At 41.5% G+C, this 24,275-nt stretch overlaps 1 protein-coding gene across 1 annotated transcript in view; it reads right to left on the bottom strand.

Moving 5' to 3' along the window:
• LOC126427981 (uncharacterized) overlaps positions 1–24,275 on the bottom strand; it is a 724,905-nt gene that overhangs the window by 188,327 nt on the left and 512,303 nt on the right. Inside the window, exons 10-12 of the mRNA XM_050089866.1 lie at positions 19,815–20,003; positions 5,090–5,272; positions 4,798–4,946 (exon numbers count right to left, since the gene is read on the bottom strand). Of these exons, the coding sequence (XP_049945823.1) occupies positions 4,798–4,946; positions 5,090–5,272; positions 19,815–20,003 (521 nt within the window). The remainder of the gene's footprint in view (positions 1–4,797; positions 4,947–5,089; positions 5,273–19,814; positions 20,004–24,275) is intronic.

Below are 24,275 nucleotides of genomic sequence, written 5' to 3'. Positions count from 1 at the left end.
TAAAATTGCTACACCATGAAGCTACAGACGTGAAATTTAACCAACAGGAAGAAGATGCTGTGATATGCAAATGATTAGCTTTTCAAAGCATTCACACAAGGCTGGCGCTGGTGGCGACACCTACAACGTGCTGACATATGGAAAGTTTCCAACCGATTTCTCATACACAAACAGCAGCTGACTGGCGTTGCCTGGTGAAACGTCGTTGTGATGCCTCGTGTAAGGAGGAGAAATGCGTACTATCACGTTTCCGACTTTGATAAACGTCGGATTGTAGCCTATCGCGATTGCAGTTTATCGTATCGCAACATTGCTGCTCACGTTGGTCGAGATCCAATGACTGTTAGCAGAATATGGAATCAGTGGGTTCAGGAGGGTAATACGGAATGCCGTGCTGGATCCCAACGGCCTCGTATCACTAGCAGTCAAGATGACAGGCATCTTATCTGCATGGCTCTAACGGATCGTGGAGCCATGTCTCGATCCCTGCACGAACAGTTCGACGACATTTGCGGCAGCAAGGACTATCAGCTTGGGAGCCATGGTTGTGGTTACCCTTGACACTGCATCACAGGCAGGAGCGCCTGCGATGGTGTACTCAATGACGAACCTGTGTGCACGAATGGCAAAACGTCATTTTTTCGGATGGATCCAGGTTCTGTTTACAGTATTGTGATGGTCGCATCCATGTTTGCCGACATCGTGGTGAACGCACATTGGAAGCATGTATTCATCATCGTCATACTGGCGTATCACCCGGCGTGATGGTATGGGGTGCCATTGGTTACACGTCTCAGTCTCCTCTTGTTCGTATTGACAGCACTTTCAACAGTGGACGTTATATTTCAGATGTGTTATGAGCCGTGGCTCTACCCTTCATTTGATCCCTGCAAAACCCTACATTTCAGCAGGATAATGCACGACCGCATGTTGCTGGTCCTGTACGGGCCTTTCTGGATACAGAAAATGTTTGACTGCTGCCCTGGCCAGCACATTCTCCAGAACTCTCACCAATTGAAAACGTCTGGTCAATGGTGGCCGAGCAACTGGCTCGTCACAATATGCCAATCACTACTCTTGATGAACTGTGGTATCGTGTTGAAGCTGCATGGGCAGCTGTAACTGTACATGCCATACAAGCTCTGTTTGACTTAATGCCCAGGCGTATCGAGGCCGTTATTACGGCCAGAGGTGGTTGTTCTCGGTACTGATTTCTCAGGATCTATGCTCCCAAATTGCGTGAAAATGTAATCACATGTCAGTTCTAGTATAATATATTTGTCCAATGAATACACGTTTATCATCTGCATTTCTTCTTGGTGTAACAATTTTAATGGCCAGTGGTGTATTTCTCCGCATATCCTTTCTTCCAATATGCTAGTCCCACAAGGTACACAGGAGAGGTTGTGTGATGCTTGGAAAGTAGGAAGAAGGTATTACCAGAATTGAAGATGTGAGAGTGGGCTATCTCAGACAGTATGAGTATTATAAAGTGTAAACTTTCACGGCCGGAAATGTCACAATTAATACATTCTGGGCTATTGTGCTGTGGTTGAATTGATTTCACATTTAAATTCAACATTTCGTCCCCATATGTGGAGAACATTTCCTAGGAGGACCGTAACTTCTTTGAGTGGTCCTTCACTCCCTGGCTCGCTACTGACTGCAGCAAAATTCCATTTTGAGTGTGCTTCTGCACAGTGGCTTGATGTCACACATTTTGAATATCCATGCCCAGTTGGCTGTTCCCAACTGCCTTCATCTGCTGTTGGTATCATGGAAGACTGGTATACACCATTTCAGCACCAGTATCCAGACGTCATTCAACTTCAGCCCTCCTCTTTCCCATTCAAATTCCTGGGTTGTTTTACAATCTCTATGGCCTCTCTATATAGCCTTTCTGGGTATCTGCTTGTAGCTGCCAGTACTGGAGTCTTGCCAAAATGAATGTGGTCTCTTCTACAATTGCTGTTGTGCTCTTCTAGTCGTTTTTTGGGCATTCTTTTTGTAGTGTCCACATAACCCTCCCCACAACTACATGGAATCCTACAAAATACTGCTATTTTCGAGCAGTTTGCCGATTTTATGTGATCTTGTATCTTCTGGTTTGCAGATTACAGCAGTGTTCTGAGTTTTCAAGATTTCGTGCTATGCGATCAATAACATCCTTAATGAAGGGTAGGAAAATTCCAATTTCACGCAGGCCGAAGTGGCCGTGCGGTTAAAGGCGCTGCAGTCTGGAACCGCAAGACCGCTACGGTCGCAGATTAGAATCCTGCCTCGGGCATGGATGTTTGTGATGTCCTTAGGTTAGCTAGGTTTAACTAGTTCTAAGTTCTAGGGGACTAATAACCTCAGCAGTTGAGTCCCATAGTGCTCGGAGCCATTTGAACCAGCCATTTTCCAATTTCACAGGCACCTGTGCTTCGTTATCACTTCTGTGTGGTGGTCTGAATGCTCTTTTTACCTCATTGGATGAATGATCATTCTTGAGTAATGCATTTGTGAGATGTTTTAATTCTGTGTCAAGCAGCTCTGATTCGCAGACATTCCTTTCTCTACCTGCCAATGTTTTTATGATGCCCCGCTTTTGTTGTGGGTGGTGGTTCGAGTCCCAGTGTAGGTAACAGTCCCTGTGCAGGGGTTTTTGGTAAACCATGTGGCATCTTTCTTGAAAACTAGCACTTCAAAAAAATTTAATCTTCCATCTGCCTCCTCCTCCTCCATGGTAAACTGAATCTTCGGAATAATCCCGCTGAGATGTTTGTGAAAACGACCTGAGTCAAGTGATTCAATCTTTATTCCAAAACCAGGATCATCAAGGACACTGGAAAGCATTTATCATCACACATAGACATAAGCCAGGGTTAGTTATGGATGCAATCTGTCTCCAGTCCTATTTCACATATCAAGTTAAATGGCAGTTCTCATTCTATTGTACAAACCAGAATGTTGGCCCTTGAGAAAGGAAATCCTTAGACAACTGGAATTATCAGAAATGAAGGTCCAACAATTTGTAAAAAGCTGTACCAGAGCAGATAAAATGCAGAATTAGGTATGAAATTTAGAAAATTGAAAGCTGCATAGAACAAACAGGAATTGACAGAACCTATCCTGCAAATGTCAGATACCACACAAGCTAGAACAGTCTGGTCTAGGACTTCAGCCCTGATGGGTCATACGAATCTTTTGTAGAAACAAAAATGTAGTCTCTGTTGTAGTAAAGGTATTAGGTAGTCTGCGCCAATCCTGACCCAATTGATGTTAAGCTGGATTTGGGGTTTCTCTACAGAGGTAATTCTTCTTGCCATATATTCACCTTTTGTTATAACAGGTATGCAAACACAGTACAAGGAGTCACACATTCAATACAGATATACCGTTGTTCGCAAGTATAAAAGATGCTGCTCTTAGCTCTGTAGAAGTGCTAGCTCATTTTGTCAGATCAAAATTATAGAAACTACTGGTTTTCTCTGCATGTGCAGGCATTTTTCCAAAAGTTATCGGGACGTATTGTTATTTCATAATGAACACCTAATTAGACACAAAAAGAGGGAACAGCAGTTAAAAGTGTAAGAGGGGGTACCCAAAAGAAACCAAACTAATTTTTTGCCACCAGGAGCACCCAGAGTGAACATCAGGGGTTTCCTCATTTCAGAAATGGTGAAATATCAATTGATGACAAATCTCATTCTGGTCATCCATCCAAGGCCCAAACACATGAAAATGTTGAAGACATTCATGTACTCAGTAACAAAGATAGACACTTGTGGAGCTGTCGGGACTGACTTGGAGTTCACTGCAGTGAACTGTGACAGAAAATTTGGGAATGAAAAAGGTTGCTGCCGTATTGGCACCATAACTGCTGACTACTGAACAAAAGCAAGGTTGAGTGAAAGCATGCTGTGCTTTGAAAGAAGAGTCCTGAAATGCCTTTTTTTTTTTTTTTTTCAAAAATTATCACAGGTGACGAAAATTGGTACTATGCTTACAATGTCAATTTGTCATGCATATGTGCATTGGTGGACTGTATGATTACACGTTTGTTTAAGGTTATGGTTTGAAAATGGACATGATGATCCAAAGCCAGTCGCCACAAGGAAATGACTATTATCACAACTGTGGCTGATACTGCAAAAAGATTAAAATGCTAATTTGTTTTTTCAATGTAACAGGAGTCACCCATTAAGAGTTTGTTCCGCAGAGTCGGACAGTTAACCAAGTGTTCTATTCGCCAGTTTTGAAAAGACTGCACAACCATATGTGGTAGAAGTGATCTGCAGCCATGTCTGTACAACAATTCATGGCCAAAATTGGTACAATCCCTGTTCCTCACCCGGTATGCTCACCCGACCTTGTCCCAAGTGATTTTTTTTTGTTTCGTAGAATGAAAAGAGACATGAAAGGAGAGTGCTATGCTGATGTTGCTGAAGTGAAAGAAAAAATGACAGAGGCGCCGTCAAGCATCACAGGGGATGAATTTAAACAATGTTGTGAAACATGGAATAAAAGATTAGTCAAGTGTATTAGTGCAAGTGGACAGTACTTTGAAGGGGACTGAAGGTTTGTCCCTAAAATGTGGATAAATAAGTTAAAAAAAGTTCTGTATCTTTTGGGCACCCCTTGTATTTTCGTCACATGTACAAGTCTTCTAGTCAGTATAAAACAAATTTCACAAGATTATCCAATTGCAACCTAATGCTTATCTTTAGGGGCATCTGTGCACTTTCAAGTTCTGAAAAGAAGAAAATGTGTGAAAATTTTGTGAGCAGATGAAATCCGTTAACAGCTGTATACCTGTAGTCTTCCCTCACAGCAATGTGGCTCGAGATGTTACGTAGTATGCCACCAGCATTCTCGACAATGGCCAGTGTCTTTGATGGGGCTTCATAGCTCAGCATATCCACCAAAAATCCAAGCGCACCCTCAACTTCACATATGTCAACCTGAAAGTTGGAAGTTAATAGTTTATAGTACCGGCCCCTTTTTAGCAACAAACTTTCAATATTCTCAATTAGAAACATTTATCCCTACAACAAAATGGATTCAAGGTACGAGGATCCACTTACGACTGGCCAGGCACGCTCACCTTGTTCATGCTGCAGTGTGCCGACAGGTTCCAGAGGGCAGACAGTATAGACTTGAGTGTCGCCTCCTTCGTGCCAGCCATAGCAGCCCGGACGAGTGCAGGGACTGCCCCCACCTCACGCAGTGCCTGCTTGCTGGCTCCGTCCGCACGCCACGACAAATTGCGCAGCACACTTGCCGTCACCTGTAGGAAACGACTCGTATAACATCTCTCCGACATCTTCCACTGATACGGCTAATACATTTTATAATTGTTGTTTGCATGTTGACAAAGAGGACAGGGCAGTAAGGTAATACGAATTAGCAGACAGTACACATCTTCACTCTCAAAAGCTTCATTGTCCTCTTGTATTTCTCCTATATCCCTATAAATTCAACCACAGTGTGCAAGATTTAGTTGCTTGTATTACCACTGACCTAATTCCTCCATTCTGAAGAAAGTAATAATGTAAATATTGCTTCCCAATAATTAGAATGAGTAACACACTGTTAAATAAGCACTGTTGGTACCGATGAAAGTTAGCATTTTACACATTTTTCAGAAATTTAAGAGTCTAGCCACACTAACAGGATAAACAACATCACATCTTCAGTAGTGAGATGGTGTGTGGAACACATTAACACACAACAGAAAACAACATTCATTCAGACTTTCGATCACTAGCTCCTTTTCTAGCAAAAGGGCGCATATTCACACACACAACCACACAGACATGCATATGCAAGTGTGTGCTTGGACGTCTGTGTGGTTGAGTAGGTGAATGTGTGAACTGATGCTAGAAAAAGGGCTTGTGCTCGAAAGCTAGTGTGAATGCCGTTTTCTGTTATGCATAGCTGTGCTGCATGCACCAATTCACTATAGGTGAGTGGTTGCCTTTCCCTCATGTATTTCCCTTACTTACAATACAACAACATACTTGACTAGACTTCCTGTCAGTCTCTCATCAGAAAAAAAAAGTTCAGTTCAATAGAAAGGCTCCATCTTATTGTCAGGAATAACAATAGTACAACATTTTTCCACCCAAGTCACAGCCTAGGTGCGACAATTTATTAATACAATCACTTTTGGTTGAATCAGGCCATTTTGAGATCTAAAATACACAGAGTAAAATACCTATCAATGACGTCAGCGGGTGTGCACTATTTGTTTATATCATGGTCAAAATCATAACACCACAAGTGACAATGAAATAAAATAATAGTAACCTATGTTTAATGTGTGCTGTGGTTCTATTTGAAACACCACCAAGTGCATCTTTTAATACTGCTACACATGCTCTTTAAGCGATGTCACACAGATGAAGCAGATGGTCCAATGTCGTCATGTCCCCCCCCCCCCCCCCCAAAGACCACGAGAACACTGTAACCAGTTCTGACCAGTCAATTCAGTAGGTAGGCACAGGCAAGTAACCTCCTTCATGACCCCCAATTTGCTTAATATGAATTATCTTGTACATCACCAAAATGCTGAAGGGGCACTGTGGCGAAGGCATTACCTTGGTGTAAATGGTTTTTCTGGTTCCTCCAATGACTTTTAATGACTCAAACTCTACAATAAAACTTTCCATTCTCAAGTACAAGTCCAAGATCTCGAGTGAGGTTGAAATCCTTTGTCACGCCAAATACGCAGATATCGCATTACACAAGTTTGTCATTACAGTAATGGATGCCTAAGAGTGACAGCGTGCAAAAAACAATACTGCTTAGCAGCAGCACTCCATTGGGCACAAGGTGGAGAGCAACAGCTATGAAGGAAGAAGGCAGGTGTGGCAACAACCCTCCCCACAAAGGCTAAAATGTGTGTCAATTTTAAGCATTCTTTATTGGCTTTGCAGATGCATTGGACACAACAGGGATTAACCTGTGAAAACAAAGCAGTTCTTATCTTGCTAGGTGTAGCTATCTTCAAATCTCTTAGCTGTCAGCAAAGGATACTCTGGATAAGATGAAAGTTACTCCATGAATGGTGCTTTGGATGACAATTTCTTCACAAGCACCTTCGATCTGTTTAAACTCCTTTATTTAGGGATGTTATATTATTTACTTTTTCCTTTCAACAAAGTCCATCTTTCTTATTTAAGAAATAACTGTTCCGCTTAAGTATTTTTGAAGCATTCTAAGTGATGATCAGCTGGAGATATTTTTGTTGTTGCTTGTACAATACCGTGGATGCGTGAGCACATTTCACCATTAACAATGTCACATGCGCGTGTGGTATCTGTTCCTTTGAAGACCAGTTACATATATTAGCTGGAGACTTGCAGGTACATGCTACAAATGTTTACTGGAGTGTGCCACCATTTACATACTCAGCAGAGCACAGATGTGACAATGATCATGATAAAAAGCGATTAACCACACTTTCAACACAAATTAAGCATAATGCCATTGGTTGATATTTAGAAGCCTTTTATCTATCTTTACAAAAAGGAAACACAGTATTTCTTTCAGTAAGAAAGAAACTAACACCACAAATAGAAAGTTATGTTGACTTAGAGCCTGTGCCCTCATTCATCTGCCAGATATTCAGTACAACTTTCCCCATGGCAAAAACTACTGGAAACCTTTTGCATGGTGGAAGTCAAATAATTGATAATCAATGTTAACTTTTTCCCATTTGCAAGTCACACAAACAATTTTAAGACACAAGTGAATTACAGACATTGGCTGCGAGTAGGCACTGACGTAAATGCGTACTGCATGGGTAAGTTGAGAATCTGGGTTTGACGGGAGGTGTGCTAGGGTAGTCCAGGAAGTTGGGATGACCACTGTGTCCGGATGGCTAAGTGGTCAGAGCAACTGCCTAATAAGCAGGAAACCCAGGTTTGAATCCCAGTTCGGCACAAACTTTCAACTTTCCCCATTGGTTTACATCAATGCTCATTCACAGCCAATGTCTGTAATCATTTATGTCTGAATGTAAAGTGGCTGCTGGATCAAAAAATAGTGTCTGTACTTTTGGACATGTCCTAAAGAATAGACACCACATATGTATAAACAAATGACTGTGCAAAAAAAATCCTTGTCTGTTTAATGTGTTTCCACACTTACATCACATACATTTACTGTAGTTCTTTTACATTTTTTAAATATGCAAGTGTCATGCAACAATCCAATAATTTTATTGCTGAATCCAAATCTAATTTAGTTATTATTTAGAACCAAAAACTTACTGCAACTAAATTAACAACTTTATCTTAAAAATAACATTAATTTTAACAATTGTGAGTTGATCATATAATGTGCTTGTATGAAGTTTCGCAGGAGCCAGAGAGAGAAAAAAACACTATAGGATGTGTCCTCTCTTTCAGTGGGAAAAGTGAAAAAGTTATTTTAATAGCGAGAGTAAGAAATTCACAAGTAAGTAAGTAAAAAGTGTAACATTTCTTTGTAGCCCTCCCTATGCTATTTTGTTTCACAGCATATTTCACAGTGGACTAACGCATTTTCTTAGTGTAAAATAATCCATCTGCAGCTGTCCCTTACACCAAACAACAAAGTAATGGTCGAACAAAATGAAGCTAGATTTGGGTTTCAAATTCGCTTAACAGTAAAGTCATTAGAAATGCAGCTCAAGCTAGGGGAGAATACTGGCAGCGTCCTATTCAAAGGAAAGGCTCCAGCATTTGCCTTAAAGCGATATGGGGAACTTGTGGAAAACAAATCTTGATGGCTGTGTGAGGATTTAAACTGGCGTCTTCCTGAGTGTGGAGTCCTGTATCAACAACTGTACCACACTATTCTATAATATAAACTGGATAAAATTTGAAAGCTGTATACGTGTTCACTCTCACAGATCTATTGTGTTTTCTATTATCCCCTTCCACTAAGAAAGCTATTTTAAAACATCTTATATTTATTATATTGTTTCAATTTGTTTGTCAACCCGCTGTTGTTGTTGTGGTATTCAGTCTGAGACTCGCTTGATGCACCTCTCCATGCTACTCTATCCTGTGCAAGCTGCTTCATCTCCCAGTACCTACTGCAACCTCCATCCTTCTGTATCTGTTTAGTGTACTCATCTCCTGGCCTCCCTCTATGATTTTTACCCTCCACACTGCCCTCCAGTACTAAATTGGTGATCCCTTGATGCCTCAACACATGTCCTACCAACCGATCCCTTCTTCTAGTCAAGTCGTGCCGCAAACTTCTCTTCTCCCCTATCCTATTCAATACCTCCTCATTAGTTATGTAATCTACCCATCCAATCTTCAGCATTCTTCTGTAGCACCACATTTTGAAAGCTTCTATTCTCTTCTTGTCCAAACTATTTATCGTCCATGTTTCACTTCCATACATGGTTACACTCCATACAAATACTTTCGGAAACGATTTCCTGACACTTAAATCTATACTCAATGTTAACAAAATTCTCTTCTTCAGAAACGCTTTCCTTGCCATTGCCAGTCTACATTTTATATCCTCTCTACTTCGACCATCACCAGTTATTTTGCTCCCCAAATAGCAATACTCCTTCACTATGTTAAATGTCTCATTTCCCAATCTAATTCTCTCAGCATCACCCAACTTAATTCGACTTCATTCCATTATCCTCATTTTGCTTTTGTTGATGTTCATCTTATATCCTCCTTTCAAGACACTGTACATTCCGTTCAACTGCTCTTCCAAGTCCTTTGCTGCCTCTGAAAAAATTACAATGTCATCGGTGAACCTCAAAGTTTTTATTTCTTCTCCATGGATTTTAATACCTACTCTGAATTTTTCTATTGTTTCCTTTACTGCTTACTCAATATACAGATTGAATAACATTGGGGATAGGCTTTCTGTACAAATTGTAAACAGCCTTTCGCTCCCTGTATTTTACCCCTGCCACCTTCAGAATTTGAAAGAGTATTTCAGTCAACATAGTCAAAAGCTTTCTCTACGTCTACAAATGCTACAAACGTAGGTCGGCATTTCTTTAATCTAGCTCCTAAGATAAATCGTAGGGTCAGTATTGCCTCACGTGTTCCAATATTTCTACGGAATCCAAACTGATCTTCCCCGAGGTCGGCTTCTACCAGTTTTTCCATTCGTCTGTAAAGAATTTGCTTTAGTATTTTGCATCCATGACTTATTAAACTGATTGTTCGGCAATTTTCACATCTGTCAGCACCTGCTTTCCTTGAGATTGGGATTATTATATTCTTCTTGAAGTCTGGGGGTATTTCGCCTGTCTCATACATCTTGCTCGCCAGATGGTAGAGTTTTGTCAGGACTGGCTCTCCCAAGGCCGTCAGTAGTTCTAATGGAATGTTGTCTACTCCTGGGGCCTTGTTTCGGCTCAGGTCTTTCAGTGCTCTGTCAAACTCTTCACGCAGTAGCGTATCTCCCATTTCATCTTCATCTACATTCTCTTCCATTTCCATAATATTGTCCTCAAGTACATCGCCCATGTATAGACCCTCTATATACTCCTTCCACCTTTCTGCTTTCCCATTTTTGCATACAAGGGAACCTCCCCATCGCACCGCCCTCAGATTTAGTTATAAGTTGGCTCAGTGGATAGGCCTTGAAAAACTGAACACAGATCAATCGAGAAAACAGGAAGAAGTTGTGTAGAACTATGAGAAAATAAGCAAAATATACAAACTGAGTAGTCCATGCAAAAGATATGTAACATCAAGGACAGTGTGACCTCAGGGTTGCAGTGGTCCCGTGGTTAGCGTGAGCAGCTGCGGAATGAGAGGTACTTGGTTCAAGTCTTCCTTCGAGTGAAAAGTTTAATTTTTTTATTTTCAGTTTATGTGACAAACTCTTACGTTTTCATCACTTTTTTGGGAGTGATTATCATATCCACAAGAAAACCTAAATCGGTAAAGGTAGAAGAATCTTTTTACCCATCCGCCAAGTGTATAAGTTAGGTGGGTCGACAACATATTTCTGTCATGTGACGCACATGCCGTCACCAGTGTCGTATAGAATATATCAGACGTGTTTTCCTGTGGAGGAAACGGTTGACCTATGACCTTGCGATCAAGTGTTTTCGGTTCCCATTGGAGAGCCACGTCCTTTCGTCTACTAATCGCAAGGTTTTGCGGTGCGGTCGCAAAACACAGACACTAAACTTATTACAGTGAACAGTAAACTAATTGCAATGAACAGAGAGGTCAATGAACAAACGGACAGATCATAACTATGTGAAAATAAAAAAAGTAAAATTTTCACTTGAGCAAGGACTTGAACCAAGGACCGCCCCTTCCGCAGCTACTGACGCTAACCACGAGACCACGGCGCTCCTGCAGTAATATTATCCTTGATATTGGATACCTTGAGCATGGACTACTTAGTTTGTATATTTTGCTTATTTTTTTCATAGTTTCACACAACTTCTTCCTGTTTTCTCGATTGATATGTGTTCAGTTTTTCAAGGCCTATCCACTGTGCTAACTTATAACTAAATCTGAGGGGGGTGTGATGGGGAGGTTCCCTTGTTAGTACTGGGTTAACCCCCTATTGTTCATAAATTAGCAGATGGTGTAGAAAGACATTTCAATTCTATCTTGAGTACGTTCTGTTACTAGCATAAATGTTTCTAACACTAGCCTCACACAACACAATAAAAAAGTTTTAGCTCAGTCCAGATGGTGTGAATACAGTGTATTAACAGTCCCAGAAATCTACCACTAAGGATAGCATTTCTTGTTTGAAGCTGGTACTATTCTCAAACAGCCAATAAAAAAAATAGATTTTAAAATAATTGCTGTTATATAAATCTACCAGAAAACATTTTCTGTACAAAAAGCATACATTTGTAAGTCCCTTCTACCAATCATAACAGGTTCCTTTGCACAACAATAGTAGTCTCAAAAATGAGATCAAATAGAAACCTATTGGCAGCTGTGTGCACAGAGTTGATGGCAAGAATAAGTTAAAATTTCCAGAATGCTTAATTCTGAATGCTGGTCCTGGCCTCAAGCCCAAAACTTTGCCTTCTGTGGGCAGTGTCCTTAACAACTTAGTTATCACGGAGTGATTCACAACTTACTCTCTCAACTTCAGTTCAAACAGTACTTCTCAATCCTACTTTCCAATCCTACATACAGTTGGAAAAAATAATGGAATGTTCTCAACAACAAGGACATTTTTTTGGGAAGTGACGTGACAGGTTGTTCATCGTCGTAGGAGCATATGATAAAAAAGTCAGACCAAATGAAACACATGTCACAATAAACGGAGCCCAAACAGTTTCATCAATATCACAGCGTACCCTCCTCTTGCAGTAACATAGGCACGTACGTCAGATGCGAACAATCGCAAGGATGCCAAATGACAATAGACTGTCCCCAGCATTTTGTCCTTTTTGTTACAATTTGGCAATAGTTCTTGCAGGCCCTGGAGGGCTAGGGAGTTCTAGTATCACATGACCTATACATCTTCATTTGACAAAAGATCTGGTGAAGTTGCTGCCCAGGGCTGTTGTTGTACACCACAAAGAGCAAGTTACATCAAAGTAGCTGTTTCTGGACGTGCACTGACCTGCTGCAAATCCGCATCACCTTCCTGTTGAAGAAATGGCAGTAGCTCAGGGATAATAATAAAGTTTGAAGTGGGACACACTTGGAGATAGACAACGCGCTAAACGGAAGGGGCTGCTCACTAAATTCCAAAATCCGATCTTCGCCGAGGATGTAGAGCATATATTCCAGAATGAGATTTTCACTCTGCAGTGGAGTGTGCGCTGATGTGAAACTTCCTGGCATATTAAAACTGTGTGCCGGACCGAGACTCGAACTTGGGACCTTTGCCTTTCGTGGGCAAGTGCTCTACCAACTGAGCTACCCAAGCACGGCTCACGCCCCGTCCTCACACCTTTACTTCTGCCAGTACCTCATCTCCCACCTTCCAAACTTTATGGAAGCTCTCCTGCGAAAGGCAAAGTTCCCCATTTCGAGTCGCGGACCAGCACACAGTTTTAATCTGCCAGGAAGTTTCATATCAGTGCACACTCCGCTGCAGAGTGAAAATCTCATTCTGAAAACATCCCCCAGGCTGTGGCAAAGTCATGTCTCTGCAATATCCTTTCTTTCAGGAGTGCTAGTTCTGCAGGGTTCGCAGGAGAGCTTCTGTAAAGTTTGAAAGGTAGGAGACAGGGTACTGGCAGAAGTAAAGCTGTGAGGACGGGGCGTGAGTTGTGCTTGGGTAGCTCAGTGGCAGAGCACTTGCCCACGAAACGCAAAGGTCCCGAGTTCGAGTCTCAGTCCGGCACACAGTTTTAATCTGCCAGGAAGTTTCTTAGAGCATATATTATTACCACCAACTTTCAAATTGCGCAATGATCACCACTCAAAGATAATGGAAATTAGAGCTCATACAGAGGCGTTCAGACAGTCATTTTCCTTCACACGATCTGTGAGAGCAACAGAGGGAGGGAAATATGATTTTGGCGCGAATAGTGCCCTCTGCCATACACCGATTGGTGGCTAGTGGAGTACATATCTAGAGGTAAATAGCCTGTGAAATTTAGTGAGTACCAGTTACTTCATCTTGCAGGATACCAATGTGCCATTGAGTTGTAACTGATGTCCACCACACAGGGATGGGACCCAAGCATCATGGGCAAATGCACTCTGTAACAGGCAGCTCACCAGGTCTACGGCATATACATCTACATCTACTCCATCACTCGCATACAGACAGACCCTACTCTCATCACTGGAGACAACTGAGTGTCATTCCACCTTACAGTTAACTCTTTCAGAACCACAAAGTAACCACACTTGGCACTGTCGTGATGTCAGCGGGAGCCTAGCCATAGACACACGTGATCTAAATCATGCTGCAAGCAGACTGTTCCCAATGGTCCCAATGACACATCAGATGTAACACATACCCTTAATATGTCCCTAGATCACGTTCGGTCAGCCATGCTGCTCATACAACACATTGATCTTGACGCGGGTCTGTACTATGTGGACATCTGGAGCCTAGTCTACAGGTGTGGGAATGATTCTCAGACCACCGTTGCAAGCAGTGACACACCGTCAATACAGTGTGCCCAACACGTGTGGCAATCTGTCATTACATTCATCTTGCTTTCCACAGGCCCACAGTGTAACCTCGTTCAAATGGAGGAGGCCATACAACACGAATACGTACTCACCAGAGGGCATGAATGTATCTAGAATGAATGTTGCGAACACTCTTCACCTCTAAAGCTCAGAACAGTTTCTGCTTGCAGAGTCAAAGTAGAGTGTGCACAGACAGGGCTTCTAAGCACCATCAGATTGCTGATGACCATGATAAGTGAATCACTAACACTGCAACCTCTCTGTATATATGTACACTACTGGCCATTAACATTGCTACACCACCAAGATGACGTGCTACAGACGGGAAATTTAACCGACAGGAAGAAGATGCTGTGATATGCAAATGATTAGCTTTTCAGAGCATTCACACAAGTTTGGCGCCGGTGGCGACACCTACAACGTGCTGATGTGAGGAAAGTTTCCAACCGATTTCTCATACACAAACAGTAGTTGACCGGCATTGCCTGGTGAAACGTTGTTGTGATGCCTCGTGTAAGGAGGAGAAATGCGTACCATCACGTTTCCGACTTTGATAAAGGTCGGATTGTAGCCTATCGCGATTGCGGTTTATCGTATCGCGACATTGCTGCTCACGTTGGTGGACTATCAGCTCGGAGAACATGGCTGCGGTTACCCTTGACGCTGCATCACAGACAGGAGTGCCAGCGATAGTGTACTCGACGACGAACCTGGGTGCACGAATGGCAAAACATAATTTTTTCGGATGAATCCAGGTTCTGTTTACAGCATCATGATGGTCGCATCCGTGTTTGGCGACACTGCAGTGAACGCACATTGGAAGCGTGTATTCGTCATTGCCATACTGGCGTATCACCCGGCGTGATGGTATGGGGTGCCATTGGTCACACGACTCGGTCACCTCTTGTTCGCATTGACGGCACTTTGAACAGTGGACGTTACATTTCAGATGTTTTACGACCCATGGCTCTACCCTTCATTCGATTCCTGTGAAACCCTACATTTTAGCAGGATAATGCACGACCGCATGTTACAGGTCCTGTACGGGCCTTTCTGGATACAGAAAATGTTCGCCAGCTGCCCTGGCCAACACATTCTCCAGATCTGTCACCAATTGAAAACGTCTGGTCAATGGTGGCCGAGCAACTGGCTCATCACAATACGCCAGTCACTACTCTGGATGAACTGTGGTATCGTGTTGAAGCTGCATGGGCAGCTGTACCTGTACACCCCATCCAAGCTCTTTCACTCAATGCCCAGGCGTATCAAGGTCGTTATTACAGCCAGAGGTGGTTGTTCTGAGTACCGATTTCTCAGGATCTATGCATCCAAATTGCGTGAAAATGTAATCACATGTCAGTTCTAGTATAATATATTTGTCCAATGAATACCTGTTTATCATCTGCATTTCTTCTTGGTGTAGCAATTTTAATGGCCAGTAGTGTATCATATTCTAGTGGCACTGGACACATTCCTTGAGGGTGCTGCATTTTTTTTTTTAATTTTACTTTATTTATTTATTTATTTAATTACTTTTTCTGGCAGGACTAGCATTCCTGAAATATAAATCTGATTATGAAGAAACAATTAGGCTACAGTCCATAGGTCGTTTTCAGAATTATTGGTCTGCTGGTGTCCCCAATGCTACACAATCTGAAACCATTCATGACTGGTGTCACTGATATTTCTTTTGAGAAGCAAATGAAAAAGGTTTCAATTTTTCAGTCATAGTCAGTTCTGAGTAGGAATTAAGCTCCATGGAGAAGAAGTAAAAACTTTGAGGTTCGCCGATGACATTGTAATTCTGTCAGAGACAGCAAAGGACTTGGAAGAGCAGTTGAACGGAATGGACAGTGTCTCGAAAGGAGGATATAAGATAAACATCAACAAAAGCAAAACGAGAATAATGGAATGTAGTCGAATTAAATCGGGTGATGCTGAGGGAATTAGATTAGGAAGTGAGACGCTTAAAGTAGCAAATGAGTTTTGCTATTTGGGGTGGGGGGTGGGGGGGGGGGGGGGGGGGGGCGGCGGCGGCAAAATAACTAATGATGGTCGAAGTAGAGAGGATATAAAATGTAGACTGGCAATGGCAAGGAAAGCATTTCTGAAGAAGAGAAATTTGTTAACATCGAGTATAGATTTAAGTGTCAGGAGGTCTGTTTTTGGCTTACAATAAAAGAAATATTGTAGAACAAAAGCAAACTGGTGCTTTACATTTATTATAATGTTGTTCTACCAAGAACTGACGGAAGATTCTGTTAATATGTCAGGAAGTCGTTTCTGAAAGTATTTGTATGCAGTATAGCCATGTATGGAAGTGAAACGTGAACGATAAATAGTTTAGACAAGAAGAGAATAGAAGCTTTCGAAATGCGGTGCTACAGAAGAATGCTGAAGATTAGATGGGTAGATTACGTAACTAATGAGGAGGTATAGAATAGGACCGGGGAGAAGAGGAGTCTGTGGCACAACTTGACGAGAAGAAGGGATCGGTTGGTAGGAGATGTTCTGAGGCATCAAGGGATCACCAATTTAGTATTGGAGGGCAGTGTGGAGGGTAAAAATTGTAAAGGGAGACCAAGAGATGAATACACTAAGCAGATTCAGAAGGATGTGGTTTGCAGTAGGTACTGGGAGATGAAGAAGCTTGCACAGGATAGAGTAGCATGGAGAGCTGCATCAAACCAGTCTCAGGACTGAAGATGACGACGACAACAACAACAACAACAACAACAACAACATCAAGTCTTCAGTTCAAAAATTGGTTTGCGACAGCTATCTATGCTTCTCTACCCTGTGCAACCACCCCATTTCTGCACGATTACTGCAACTTATATCCAGCTGAACCTGCTTCCTATACAGTGTGTCCCACGAGGAATGGTCAGTATTCAGGGATAACACAAATGATCATTCGAAGCAAGAAATTCTAAAATGCATTTTCATGCTTGAATCTGTGACACAAATCTTTTCTACCGCACAATCTTTGCTTTCCATATGTTGGGTGGGGTTAGTATGGACCAACGCAAGAAAAAATTGTGTTGGAAACATGGGTTCTAAAGTGCATACTTTAACAGCTATGAGCACGTGTTCAGTAGAAGAGATATGTTCCACAGTAGCAAAGATGAACAAGTGCTCATAGTTCTTAAAGTATGCACTTTAAAACCTATGTTTCCAACACAATTTTTTCTTGTTTTGGTCCATGCTACCACCTCCCAAAATATAGAAAACAAAGAGCCTGCAGTAGAAGAGATTTGTTTCACAGTATCTCAGATAAAGAAGTGCTTATAGGTCTTAAGGTACCCATTTTAGAGCCAATGTTTACTCAGCAGAATGAATGTTCCTGCCATATACCTGACTTTTGATCATTCCTCCTGGGACACCACATATTTAATCCTTGGTCTTCCTTTACACATTTTACCCTTCTGTGCCTCTTCTCTTCAATCCCTAATTATTTCTTGGTGCCTCTGGACACGTCCTATCGTCCTATCAACCTATCCCCCCCCCCCCCCCCCCCAGTTTCTTTTTCTTTTTTAAAAAAAAAAGTTGTGCTGGAATTTCTTTCTCATTGATTTGATTTGGTACTTCTGTGTGAGCCTGCCAAATCTGCCTGGCTTACAATGCTGTTGGCAAACCTTGAATTTTTTGAAACTTCTTGGCAGATTAAAACTGTGTGCCGGACCGAGACTCGAACTCGGGACCTTTGCCTTTCGCGGGCAAGTGCTCTACCGACTGAGCTACCCAAGCACGACTCACGCCCCGTCCTCACAGCTTTACTTCTGCCAGTACCTTGTCTCCTACCTTCCAAACTTTACATAAGCTCTCCTGCGAACCATGCAGGACTAGCACTCCAGAAAGAAAGGGTATTGCGGAGATATGGCTTTAGCCACAGCCTGGGGGATGTTTCCAGAATGAGATTTTCACTCTGCTACCCAGCTCAGTCGGTAGAGCACTTGCCCGCGAAAGGCAAAGGTCCCGAGTTCGAGTCTCGGTCCGGCACACAGTTTTAATCTGCCAGGAAGTTTCATATCAGCGCACACTCCGCTGCAGAGTGAAAATCTCATTCTTGAAATTTTTATTTTTTTCACTTGAACTTCAAATTCCTTTTTCAAATTTCTCCTCACTTTCTGTTACTGGCTACTCAGTGCACAGACTGAATAATATGATGAGTATTTTACAGCTCTGCCTCACTCTTTTCTCAACTCCTGCCTCCTCCTCATGTCCTTTGACTCTTAAAGATTTAGAACATCTTGCTGTAAAATTAACAAAAAAACACGCATTGGCTAAAACTCACCTTCATGCGTTGCAACCATCATAACAGTCACTGAAACAATGCAGCTTCTCTTTCTTCCACAAACAAAGTGAGTTTCTATTAGCCTGGATTCTGGTTGACCTGGAATCCCCCGCCCCTCCCCGCCTACGATACCACTCACATCATAAAGGAAAGCCATGTCAAACAACCTGAAAATTGGAATATTCTCTATCAACTGATGTATATTATTGTGTCAACTCTGGTAGCTGTAGTGCAGAGGTTTCTAAAACCCCATACATACTCATGAATAACACTGCATATCAACTGCTTTAGCATGAAATGCCAATAGTAATCAGCAGTGAGGCAACAGTGCAGTTGTGTAAATGGTGGCACAAAGCTTACAATATCTGAAAGATTACGTTATATTGTGAAAGCGTATGTGGGCTGTGTCATTCAAGCACTGCTGGCCAACTTTTCGTGCAGTATCCCAAAATCCGTATTTTACCTGCATCGCAAACGGTGTCTCGGTTATATGTACAGACTGAGTATATCTCTTGCCGTTTGTTATGTCCACAACCAACAGTGCAGTCTCAACATGGTAAACAAAGAAATAAACAGCAGTAAGTGAGGAAACATAAAATTAAACAAAGTAAGCATGTTTACACGTCACAATGAAGCAGCAAAGTAAGGGGCTGCATCTTTACTCCATGCAACATCTGCTACGACAAACGACGAAAGCCCTCACTGGTAAAATCAATTCATTTCATCTTCTTACTTTCACTTGCATCACAAAAATCTACATTAAACTTTGACAAAATGTTTGTGGAATCTCTTGCTTTTCCCATGTTGTTAAGATAATAGCACCAAACTATGTTGCAGTAAATGAAATTCCAGTGCAGTCTAATGGGATAGTCTAGAATAAAAATATGAGAAAGCAGGCAATTTAGTCAGAATGTTGACAGACCATAAACTACATCTCAAATTTCCAAGGTGCAGTTGACCACTGAATCACAATTCGTATAACGGTGAGAAGAAAACAAAGTATGCTTCCATTTGTATCACTAGCAGCAACATAAAACATGAGTATAATTTCCATGTGACAGTGAGAGCAATTATCTTGATACATACTTTTGACAAAATAAAACTGTGAGTCTGAGCAGCTATGTTTCCTTCTCTTTTTAATACAAAGCTGGAGGAAAGAAGAAAAAAGAAGAAGAAACTGGTATTACTAGAAGAAGAATAAATGAACTGATTACACATTGAGTATCACTCTGCAACAGGTACAACAAGAATGCCAGATTAATTTTGGTTTAAATGTTGGCATGAAATTAAAACAACTAAGCATACACATCAATATACAGCTTTGTCACATTTCTACATACTGCCATGTATCAGAATTGAGACAGGATACAAAAACAACAAAATAGAAAATAAAATCATCACACAATCGTGTGCAGCAGTACCTGTCGGAGGTCTTCGCTGGGAGACGCCAGCTGTGCGACGAGCGCCCTCATGAAGGGCCGCAGTGAGCACAGCAGGGCCTTGTTGGCGCCGTCGCCAAACGTCAGGTTTGTCAGCGCCATTCCGGCAAACCGCCTGAGTGTCACGCACGCCTGGTCGGATGTCGCTCCACCGTGGGCCTCGTGGTCCATCTGCACAATAACGACAAACAGCCCTCAAATGTGTGCCCCGAGTCACGCTTTACTAGTCATACCTCAACACGTTCAGGTACAGAAATGTTTTTACTGTATGACTTGCTGCAAACATTACTCTACACAGCAGCAGGGTAATGAAAGTTGTTCTTTCAGAAACTGTCAAACTGTTTCTAATTCATTTTCTTACATTTATTAACAGTACCATATACAACAACATTCACTGTCACCACCTCTATTTGCAGTTCATTTTTGTGTGTGATATCACTTTCCTCAGTTTATTTACATTTTAAATGCTTTCCCTATTGAATCCTCTCATCTTTGCCATCACGTAATACACATCTATACTACACCATAACTTCTCTTGACAGGCACTTCTTGCTCGTGGTCTTGCGGTAGCATTCTCGCTTCCCGCACACACGGTCCCGGGTTCGATTGCCGGCGGGGTCAGGAATTTTTCCTGCCTCGAGATGACTGGGTGTCGTCTTCATCATCATCATTCATCCCCATTACGGTCGGAGGAAGGCAATGGCAAACCACCACCACTGGGACCTTGCCTAGTACGGCGGTGCAGGTCTCCCGCATTGTCCCCTACACTCTTCGGAGTATGGGACCTCACCTATGAGATCAGTGGTTGAGGCAAGGCATCATGTTATCTATGTATCCACATAACCTCTATGTCGCCTTTCTTGTAAAGAGACACGTCATTGTAAGAAACAAGTCAGGCTGAGTACTTGACCAGCCTATGTATCTTCATAGTCTGATGTACCACTTTTATTCCAATTATGAGATTTCTTCCCAAACTCATCATTTGAAAAACACAGGGTTGTCTTACATTTGCAGATTAAACTAATGTTGCTGGGGTCAACATTTTTACATAATTCTGAAAAGCTGCACACAAGGGTTGTCTTACATTTATATATGAAGGTTTGACAACTGATGTCCCACACAGATTTATTTTGGAGAATATTGTCATTTTCTCACATCAATATAGATGTGAAATCTGCTAGGTGAAACTATTATCCCATTTGCTAGGCACAACTGATGGTTTGCCAACCTATGAGCATTAGACACACACTGCTGTAACTGGCAAAGACTGTGCTCTAGGCTTTAGCCCAGGAGACAAATTAATGCTAACAAAATACGTTCACATTGAACACTTGAAACACAGCACAGCAAATGAAACACGAGCTTCAACAATGACCCTAAATTAGCTACTGCTCTACAGTACTGTTGTTTTTCAAAGCTGCTACAGTATACATACACAGGGTGTATACGTGGACAAGGGAAAAATAATTCCGGCTTTTTCCCGGATTTCCCAGTTAAAAATACATTTTCTCCCAGGTGAAAATACACTTTTTCTGTGTTAAGTGACAGTATACTCTTCCTCGGCACTGTAGAACTCAGCAATCCTTTGAATGTTCACGGTTTTACATACCGACGTAGAATTTCCCAGCACTTTTAGAAAACTAAACTCAGAGGAGGGGGGGGGGGACACGTTTTGAAAGACCTTTGATGTGCAGGAACATGTACGCTGCATATTTTCGTATTACAAAGGTATAAATCTGAATTATGTCACTTTCTGAAGCATTGAAATCGAGATTGCGATGTGCTTTTATAAGCCAGTCATAGCTCATGTCACGTGATCTCGCCAGCTGATGACAGCACAGGGCACGTGATGTAGTAAGCCAATAGCAAGATCACTCTTAAATAGCACGAACACACAAATAAGAAAAGTTAATGGTTTAAATTAATATACATAGCATTCACATAAGAAAATTAATAAGCTGGAAGGGAAGCTAAGCTTCCACATATAATGTTTATCCTTTTTGCGCATGTTACACTGTAAGACACATCACACAATGTGCCAGTAAATTTTTGATAATGATGTAAATGTCTGATCTTCTGCGCTGGAAATTCTTCTAATGGTCATCCTCAAAGAGTTGATTTTTAAATGAGAGTCAAACACTTCGTGATTTAAGAACTTCATCGCACATAGTTCATCTAGCGTAAACGGAAATTTACTTTGAAAGAAAGCTTTTGAAACCACCAATCGCAACATTTTCCCGCAACCTGTTAGAAATAGGTTCGTTTCAGCAGTTGCCAGAGAGCGCCAGATAAAGGGCGTCACCGCACTTGCGCAGCTACGATGACGCAGGAAACCTGATGTTACTACGTGTAAAACATTAAAAGATCTTACATTATGACATAAAAGAAACAAGACATTAGAGGATACTTCAAGAGCATCAGAATTTCGTGAACCATACTAAAATGCATAATTCGGCTTAAAGTGCACATTAGTATGTCCAGATTCGGATGCAAATTTTCTTGGAGTACCAGTACCATATTAACTCACGTTTGGTTCTTTATTATGGCATAATGCATATGTGTACTTGAAATTCAGCAAACAGTTCAAACTAGCCAACTGTGTGAAATTGAACACTTTGTTTCAAATAAATTGACTGCCTCAGCAGAAAAAAATTAATTAAAGCCAAATCTCTTTAACAAACCGACAAAAAAACTTCATTGTTCCGCAAGGCGATTAATGCTTGACTGTCAGACAGGTAGACATAAAATCTGAAACTAATAACATATTTTAGCCTACCGTAATTATGCGAACATATTTTAATTCATTTGCTAGCTCCCGGCCACAAAAATCTGTTTTGTTTTCATTTAACATGAGAGCAAGAAACAAGAAGAAAACAACAAAACCACTGAACGTAAACAAAAGTCACGTGGAGACGACCCACCTCCCTACCACAACTCAGACTGCTCTGTCCTCTGTGCATCAGCCCCTGATCTACTAATTTCTGAACCGTGACAATACTACATACTAGATAGTGGCACCCAGCCACACTTCTGTAACCAGAAGCAACTGCGCATGTCCAAGAGCCCGCCCGCAACTGCTCAAACGAATCTAATTTAAACAGTTGTCACGCCACGCTCATCGGAGGCAATTTGTTGTTATGAAGCATTGCATAGTCTTTCTAAAACCTTTGACACACTTTGCTGCTGGCAGATGCTCATCTGAGCACTGTGTTTTGTTGTTGTATATGGCGCACTTCCTTTGCAACTTAAGTTTCATTTCCGTTTTCTTTTTTTCTCTTGTTCATGTTTTGTTGCTGCAGAATAATTCTGCAGTAGCGGGATACAGTAATATTCTTTGTTAGAGTAACGGTTCTTACCAGCCAAAATGACAAAAAATAAACTGAAAACTACAACAATAAAAAATTCCCAGAATTCTAAACAATTCCCGGGTTTTCCCTGGTTTTCTCCCGGGTGAAAAAATTCCCGGGTTTTTTCTCGGCTGTCCCGGGTCGTTTACACCCCGATACATCTATAAATTCAAATTTGTAAAATTTTGCTGGTTCAGCTGTAGGTAGCCAAGAGGACAACATATTGTTGTCATTCAGTTTGTTTATATTGTCAGTGCTGTATGAAATGTAAAGTACAGTAATTGATAATGGATGCAAATTACAGCCACTGACTCACTGAGAAATGTTAATTTTAAATTAGTGGTGGTTCAGAAAGACTGTTCAGCAGGAAGAAAATTTGTAGTCACAGAAGCAAACATTTGTGGATGGTGTCCAATGTAGAACAACTTAAAGAATGGCAGTGCCACATGCCAAACTTTCAGGACCAAAATGGGGAAGGTTTCACTAACGGGAGCAGCAGCTTGTTCAGTACATTCAAGAGAAACACAACAAATTTGCAATTTTCTCAAATAAATTTTCCTTTTAATCTTCATCATTCATATGCAGGTTGAGTGGTTGCCAGTTCTAACATTTTTGTTTTTTTCTTCCATCCTGGTCATTCTTGCAATACTTAAAATATAAAGACTACCGAAACCACTTCTACTCAACAGTGGTTTATTGGTTGCAGTACGTAAGTGGTGAATATGTTGATTAATCATGTCTGTCCTGCATTTTCAAGCAAGTTTCAGTTTTCCCTGCTAGATTGTGGATTCCCAGTACAAAGAATGACTGCAGCTGGCTCCGGAACTATTCTATAAAGGTTACTTAACTTACATATTGGTAGTTAAATGGCAGTCTTTGAGGGCAGTTTTAAGTGTTCCACAGGTATAGTACCTGAAGGGCAATAGGCTGGAATCGTATACGAGAGGATCAAGGGCACCCCAACAGAAATGCTGCAACAATTTCTGATTCATCAATATCACTGATTGTAGAAAGTAGTGCTGTATACACTATCACTGGTTGTAGTTTATGAAGCAAAAGAAAATGAGCTCCACTTTCTTGCAGTTTACATTAAAAT

This window comes from Schistocerca serialis, chromosome 12 (assembly GCF_023864345.2).
Source record: "Schistocerca serialis cubense isolate TAMUIC-IGC-003099 chromosome 12, iqSchSeri2.2, whole genome shotgun sequence".
Lineage (NCBI taxonomy): Eukaryota > Metazoa > Arthropoda > Insecta > Orthoptera > Acrididae > Schistocerca > Schistocerca serialis.
This window is presented reverse-complemented; position numbering and strand designations above follow the sequence as displayed.